The sequence below is a fragment of the Octopus bimaculoides genome, chromosome 17, assembly GCF_001194135.2.
Source record: "Octopus bimaculoides isolate UCB-OBI-ISO-001 chromosome 17, ASM119413v2, whole genome shotgun sequence".
Classification (NCBI taxonomy): domain Eukaryota; kingdom Metazoa; phylum Mollusca; class Cephalopoda; order Octopoda; family Octopodidae; genus Octopus; species Octopus bimaculoides.
The window spans coordinates 28164861-28173279 of record NC_068997.1 but is presented as its reverse complement, the minus strand read 5'-3'; the positions used below and the strand labels follow the sequence as shown (position 1 = coordinate 28173279).

The 8419-nt window shown below is 35.7% G+C and overlaps 1 protein-coding gene across 5 annotated transcripts in view; it reads left to right on the top strand.

Annotated features, from left to right (window-relative positions):
• Nucleotides 1-8419, top strand: part of LOC106870686 (probable E3 ubiquitin-protein ligase MGRN1) — a 48465-nt gene that overhangs the window by 1926 nt on the left and 38120 nt on the right. For all 5 annotated transcript variants that reach the window (XR_001409556.2, XR_008265792.1, XM_014916842.2 and 2 more), the window contains exon 2: nt 2993-3111. Coding sequence is in view for 3 of the 5 variants with exons in the window: in XM_014916842.2 (XP_014772328.1) it covers nt 2993-3111 (119 nt within the window). In the remaining 2 variants the exon portion in view is untranslated. The remainder of the gene's footprint in view (nt 1-2992; nt 3112-8419) is intronic.

The window sequence follows — 8419 nt, the reverse complement described above, 5'->3', positions numbered from 1 at the left end:
GAGAAATCGGATTAACATTTTCAGGGTTTGTAAATGACGTTCGATGTAAGAGGACAGATCCTGATGAGCCTCAAAGGCAAGGCTCCGTTTCTGTTTTCGATTAAAGCCGTTTCATTTCCCATACAAGTAACCTTTGGTAAAAAAAAAAAAAAAGAAAAAGGGCGTGTGTATCACAGTTTTGTTTCCTTTTAATTCTGCCTCTAAAATTCTCGAGAAAATTACGAAGGTTTACTGTAATTCTTTTAGGTTTGTCCACCATCTCCTCAAAGCCGTTTTTGCCTTTCTTGTCGAGGAAATAATTCTACTTGTATATTAGGGTCGGTTCATTCGGTTGTACTTTCTTCCTTATAAAATTGTGTGTGCATCGGTCGAAAGAAAATAATTTATATCGATGTCGTGATCGGCCATAGACTTTCAGCTGGTCATACCCGCAGTACGTTTTGATTCCAAGGTTTTCTCGCACCACTTTCAAAGTTGATTTTATTGAAAAAAGCAAATATCGAAAATTTTACAACTTTGTCAATACTTAAGAAAATCGTGTCCAAAATCATATTTTGAGTCATTACATCAATAGGCACGAGCTTCAAAACATCAAATTTCCTCTTATTAAAAAAGGAACGTTATTTTGGAAGAATTCTGAACTGCCAGAAACATGTTTTTTAATTCCTTTTTCGAACTATTTCACATTATTCATACTCATGCCACTAACACCTGGTAAAATCAGGAACAGTTGTAAATTTCTGATTGACGAAAGTGTAGTGGCCCTTTATGCAACATCGTGAAGTTAGTTATTCACTGGTTTATTGAACTGAAGAGAGAACAGTGTCTCTCAGCCATCTCAAGGTTGTCCAGTGTCTCTCGTTGAAAGAATTCAGCAAAAAATCACTTTCTCCTCTTCTTTCAGCTAGTCTTCATACAGAACCTGTTTCAGTTGATCCAGATATCAATTTTCTGTGTCTCTATTCTGCTTGGTTACTACATATGTTGGTTTCTTAAGAATTTGAATGTATGAGTTATGCTGCAGACTTTTCAAATATATACGTACAGTACTATCTCAACAATAACTCCCATATGAACTCTTTCCAAAATCATACAGATTCTTCATTGGAAGTTTTGCTTTTAGTCACTAAATAAAGAAAATGTGGATGTGTGTATATGTGAATATGAATGTGTGCATGTGTATGTGTTCATATATGTTGATGTATGAGTGCATGTGTGTGTATGTATATGTGTATGTGTATATTTGTGTGTGTATATTGGTGTATATGCATGTATGCATGTGCATTTATGTATATGTATACATGTGTGTGTATATATTTGTGTATATGCAAACCTAGTTTTTATGAATATTGCATTTGTAACTTCTCTTTTTCTGTGTCAGTTATCTCATTCAAAACATGTACTTTACAAACATTTGGAAGTAAACATGTTTAACTACATTAAATTATCAGGCAGGCAGTGCATAGATGCAGGCACAGCTAGTTCACTTCCACCACATGGCACCTTGGGTGTCTTCTACTATAGCTTCTGATTGACAAAAGCTTTTGTGAGTGAATTTGGTAGATGGAAATTGAAAGCAGCCCGTTGTGTATGCGTCTGTCTTTGTTCCCCATCATCATTTGACAATTGACGTTGGTGTATTTATGTTCCTGTAACTTAGCACTTCAGGAAAAGAGACTGATAGAAAAAGTACCAGACTTTAAAAACAAAATAAGTACTAGGGTCAATTTATTTGATTAACATCCTTCTAGGTGGTGCCCCAGAATGGCTGCAGTCTAATGACAAACAAGTAAATGATACCACTTAACCAGTGAAGTTCAAATTTGTTATGTAATGAAAAATAGAACATTTAATTAATTAGTCAGTGTATGTTGATTTTAAAACGTAATGGAATGTTAGCCTGTTTTACGATACCCCCTTTTCATGGCTAGAAAATAATTTGGGCACCAACAACTAACGATCACGTGTGAGAAAGAGTGGAGGATTGTTTCTACATTTTGGGCATTGCTTCACATACAGGCATCCCTTGCTGCATCCAGAGAAGGGCCAATTGACTAATTGCTATCAAATCACTAACTGACATGCTTCATCCTTTGATCCTTAAGTGTTCTGTTTCTTCTGTAGCTTTTTAGTCAATTCTGTAGTGGTGTCTGTTCTTCAGAGCTGTCTGCTTTTGTATCCCTGCCACCCAGGTACCCCACCTCACTTGTCTTTCTGCATTATGTCACTTTTGGTATGTTCATCCCCTTAGCATTGCTCTAACCATTATGCCCAGTTCTTTCTCCCAAGAACATCTGCACTTTGGAATTTTTCTCTGCTCATGTCTTTCCTGCTGGTGCTGACTTGCAATGGTTTAAGTCTTTCAGGGGTGAGATAGAAAGGTCAAAAAGAAAAACTCTAGAATGGAAAACATTTGTAACAAAAATTTGTACTCTTGTTTTTTTTGTCGACTGACCTTTGGCACAAAATGGATTCAGCGGAAAAAATATTCCGTTTGTGTCGCAGAAATTGTTGCCAGATGTAAGGGTAGCTTCTCGGAGTGGTTGGCATTAGGAAGAGCATCCAGCTGTAGAAACATTGTCAGATCGGATTGGAGCCTTGTGCAGCCCATTAGCTTGCCAGTCCTCACTCAAACCGTCCAACATATGCCAGCATGGAAAGCAGATGTTAAATGATGATGATGCAATAGAAACCATGCCAAGGTAGACAGCAGAGCTTGGTGCAATGCCCTGGCTTTCCAGCTCCTGTCAAACCATCAAACCCATGCCAGCATGGAAAACAGACATTCATTGATTATGATGATGCAGTACATCTGGATACACATTGTGGCTTACCAGTAAACCCTAGAATTATCTGAGAACCACAGCCATAACCTCAAAGTCACTGAGGTTTAGTTTTTTTTTTCTTTTTTTTTTACTTCATCTTTCAGTTTGTATATTTCTCAATGTTATAAGATATTCTAAGAAAGGCTTTGTAATTATTCCACTTTCAGGTAGCTATTTTAGCAGCCACTTTATAATGGGTGGTGAGAGGTTTGATATGACTCAACCAGAAGCTTACTTGTTTGGTGAAAATCAAGATTTAAACTTTCTGGGAAACAAACCAATTCCTGTAAGTATAAAAACTAATCAACTATTTTTATGTTGCCCAAAACTCTTTCCAAAATCATACAGATTCTTCATTGGAAGTTTTGCTTTTAGTCACTAAATAAAGAAAATGTGGATGTGTGTATATGTGAATATGAATGTGTGCATGTGTATGTGTTCATATATGTTGATGTATGAGTGCATGTGTGTGTATGTATATGTGTATGTGTATATTTGTGTGTGTATATTGGTGTATATGCATGTATGCATGTGCATTTATGTATATGTATACATGTGTGTGTATATATTTGTGTATATGTATGCATGTGTGTATGTATATTTATGTATGCGTGTCTATGTATATGTGTGTATATTTGTGTGTATGAATGCATGTGTGTGTGTATATATTATGTGTATTTATGTGTATATGTATGTATGCAAGTTTGTGTGTGTATATTTATTTGTGTATGTATGTATGTATATATCTTTATCTTCATATGTCAAAGCAATGAGTTGGCTGAACCTTAGCAACACAGAAAAAAAATGCTCAGCAACTTTTTGTCTGTCTTTACATTCTGAGTTCAAATCTCGCCAAGGCTGGCTTTGCCTTTCATCCTTTGAGGGCCAATGAAATAAGTACCAGTTGGATACTGGGGTCAATGTAATTGTCTACCCTGCTCCCAAATTTCAGACCTTGTGCTATAATAGAAAAGATTATCAATTATTGTCATATGTCAGTTTTTCTTTGCTGGTGCTTGAGTGGCTGTCCCATGTGAGGAGAACTAAAGGGTCTATAGTTCCTATTCAGTTACTGTTTTTCCCAGATGGATAGCCGGTGACATGGCTAGCAGATTCTATGACATGCTGCTCATATGTTCCATTTTTAGCATTCTTTCTATCAGTGAATGTCCTTCCTATCATCAGCCATTTATACCTTCTTCTATAAATAATTATTTAATATCTTATCTCAGTTTTTTTTTTGTATTTCCTTGTACCTTTGCTGGCATAAATAAATATAAAACTTGAAAAACAGTCATTTAAATAACATATGGAAGTAAACATGTGTTGTTGTCCCATATGAACCTTCTTTTAAACATCATTTGCATTGTACACCATGTTGATTTTGCAGATATCCCAATTGTTAAACATGGTTATTATTTAATTAAGAAATAACAAAAACAGCTAATATGCTTGCTGAGCTCTTGGCTTGTCTGCATATCATTTAACATCCATTTTCCATGCTGGCATGGGTTGGATATTATGTATACCATTTATATTAGTCTGACTGGTTTCCTGTTGGTCGTTGCTTTCGCTATGTTTCAACTATTGTACACTCCAGCTTTCTTCTGGTGTCTTGCATTGAGTTTGGTTGTTGTTGCAAATAATGGTGCAATAACCGAGTTCAATGCAAGACACCTAAAGAAGGCTGGAGTTTACAACAGCTGAAACCTAGAGAAAACAATAATCAAGATGAGAACACCAGTTTGACTAATATAATGTATGATAATAAAAGGCGTATTGTATAGGATTTTTTTTTTTTACTTCTCATAATTTGTTTGCATAATAACTGAATAGTTCTATGATTGCTTGTAAGTAGTTGGGAAAATATTTTAAATATATCTTATACAAGCTCTTTGGTTTGTTTTGGAAATTTCATTTGTATAATTTGTCCTCTGTCAAAATTTCTCCACAACCCCTCTCTCCAACACCCCCTTCCCACCGCTCACTGCAGGCCCCTCCACTATCCCTCATGTTCCTACCTGCATACTCTCGATGCCTTTATATATCTACATTATCAACCATCCCCAGCCCCACTAATTTCTCTCATCATCAATTGGCTTCAGTCACCTCTTCCCTATCTCTAAATGTATCCCCTCACACTCTCATGCAACATCCCTCTCTGTCCATTTATATTCCCTACTGTACCTTGTGGGTAGGTCCTGGTGCATCTCCAACACCTTTTATTTCTCTCTTTCTGTCTCTATCTGTCTGTCCCCTTCTTCTCCTCTATTTTCCTGCTAGATTAGCCAAGTATTTCTTCTATAATAAGACACCTACCTCTATCCCTCTGTTATAATCTAACCTCTCAGCTGGCACAAAGCCACTTCCCTCAGTACCACTTCCTCTCCCAGCCAAGGGTCTTTGTCTTGCAAGTTACTTGACAACTCTACCTGTGCTGGTGCCACATAAAAGCACCCAGTACACTCTGTAAAGTGGTTGGTGTGTTAGGAAAGGCATCCAATTATAGAAACCATACCAAAGCAGACACTGGAACCTGATGCAACACTTTGGCTTTGCCAGCTCCTGTAAAACTGTCCAACTCATGTCAGCATGAAAAATGGTAAAATGATGATGTCTAAATTTTAACTGATCTGTAAATAGACAAGTTTCGTCACTTTTATGAATAGAATGAATGCACATTACATTTGTGTGTTGAAAGTAATTACTTCTTTCCTGAAAGATAATATTGTCTTCTTGCATATAAGCTGCACCTCTCCATCTGTGTATTATAATAGGCTTATTGTATAAGATTTTTTGTTTTGTTTTCCTACTCCTATAAATTGTTTACATAATAATTAAATAATTCCATGATCACTTGTAAGTAATTGGGAAAACATTTAAAACACACCTTATACTTATGCAAGTTTTTTTGGGTCATGTTGGAAATTCCATTCGTAAATGTTTATACATTTTCTCCTGATAGAATTCCTAAATTATATTGGTGAATTAATTTTAATTTTATAAATCCAGTATCTCACTGAATATACAAATTTTATGTGTTAACTGAAAGTATAATTAATGTTTGTTCTAAATATTAAACACTAAACTTTGATCTGTATCACTGTCTGACCTAGATTGTGAATTGTTGAAGTTTATTTTCAAACTCAAGCTATGACTCATACTGTAAAATATTTCACAATCCTATAGATATTTTTTACTTCCAATTATATATACGGATTTGTTGTATTTTTTTTTTTTTTTTTAACTTTTCTTTTATATTTAGAAAGCTGACCAGCCTCAAACCGGTTTAACCCTTTCGCATTCAGATTATTCTGTCAAATGTAATCCTTATTTATTCGCATTGTCTCAAATTAATCTTGCTTTATCTCATAGCTTCAAGATCTCAATGATGTGATTATTTTTAGAATGACATCATCATCATCATCATTTAACATCCACCTTCCATGCTAGCATGGGTTGGACGATTTGACTGAGGACTGGCAAGCCAGAAGGCTGCACCAGGCTCCAGTCTGATCTGGCAAAAAAATCTTAACTCTACTTGCAAAAAACGAAATTACTAATGTATCCTCTAAAATTTGTAAGCTTGAGCCAGTTATGTTAGAAACCATTACTATTATCAGTGAGTAGTTGAATATTAGCAATATTAGAATATTAGTAGAATGCCAGATCGGAATGACTTGTAATATTTATGTTCTGTGTTCACCCTCTGTATTTGCATTTACCTTCCATTGATGCTGGTTCTAAAAAGGTAGTATTAGTCATGTATTGGATTGATTATATCAATACTCTATGAGATTAGTTGTAAAATAGATTAAAACTACTAGTAACTAGTTTAAATCTATTTTACTGTTATTACTAGTAAAACTAGTAGTAACAGCAGTAATTATTATTAGTGATTATTTTATTTTTTTTCCTCACCAGTTTTTTTTGTTTACTTCTCTTATTGTGTTGAATCCAAAGTTTTGTAATATATTGATAACTTATTTGCTTTATTCAAGTTATGACAAAAGCAACCTAGCATTCAAGGCAGAGGCCATCATGTTGCAACATCTGGAGCCATCTTTTCACCAGTTCTACTAGATCTTGTCCTTTGAAGAAAAAAGACTCCTTCACTGCAGCTTCCACCTCCTCTTGGTTGAGAAAGTGTCCTGAGTGCAGGAAGTGAGCCATGGAGCAGAATAAGTAATAATCCGAGGGAGCTAGGCCTGGATTATATGCTGGATGTGGCATCATTTCAATTCCCTCAAGTTCCTGGAGTTTATTCCAAGTTGCTTGAGTGGTATGAGATCTTGCGTCGTTTTACTGCAGAAGTGCTCACTTTCTGTTAACCAGTGCTGGGTATTTTTGCTGCACAATGACATACATCTGCTCCAGCTTTTCGGAGTACAGGTTGGCATGGATGGTTTGACTGTCTGGAATGAATGTGTAGTAAATTACCCCCTCATAATTCCACCAGATGCATAACATCATCTTGTGTTTGAAACATCCATGTTTGGTGATAGGTTCTGAAAGCTGGCCTTTACTTAACCACTGCTTATACAGATTAGGATTGTGAAAAAATATCCCTCTTGAATTATTGCTTGTTCCAATCCATGGCTTACTTCCTGTACTCTTGTTACTTCATCAACCAAGGGGAAGAGGAAGTTTCAGTGAAGGAGTTCTTCACTTCAAAGAGCAAGAACTGGTATCAGCTTGGGATAAAAAAAAAACTAGCAGAAAGCTGGCTTCAGATGGTGCAACACAATGGCCTCTACTTTGAATGTGGTTTTGGGTTCAGTCCCACTGTGTAGCTTTAATAAAAAATAAAAAGCCACTTGCTGAGCAAAACCTTATAAGTGGATTTGATAGAAAGAAACCCACTGTGTGTGTGCTCATGATATCTTGTATTGACCATTGTATAATAGTTACAAGGAAACCTCACCATTGAACAATGACATTTGTTTGCAATCTTCTCTAAATATAAGTTCAGTCATTATCCAGCTTGTGTTTGAAGGACTTGAGGAAATATCCCCTTTCTAGGAAACAGGCAAGTATTGATAACAAGAAGAGAATCTGGCTGTAAAAAATCTACCTTAGTAAATTTTGTCCAGCCTATGAAAACATGAAAAAGATGTTAAAACAACACTGCTGCTGTGATGATATTTTACTAATATAGAACTGATTTGGGAAGCTGACACATTTTCAAACATTACTAAAGGCAATCCACAAAATAGGCAGGGAGAGAACAGTTTGTGTTTGTCATCCACCTAGCACCCAGTCTTAGACATCTCTATATATAAAAATGAGAATGTGTGTGTGTGTCTGTCTGTCTGTCTGTCTGTGTGAATCTCTAAAACTCGAGAACTACGCAACCAATTTCATTCAAATTTTACACATGCCTTACTTAGGGTTCCAGTTGTGTTTTAGTCAAAAAAAATTATTAACTTCTTGCAGAGTTCGAGCACACGGCAACATAATATCTCCTCCACTATTTAAGTATTACGTGTCAAAAGTGAAACAAAAACACTCATGTCAAATACTTTCACTTTAAAAATGAAACTATTCCACTAACTGAAACAATCACATTTCGATACTGTAGTGACAGATACTTT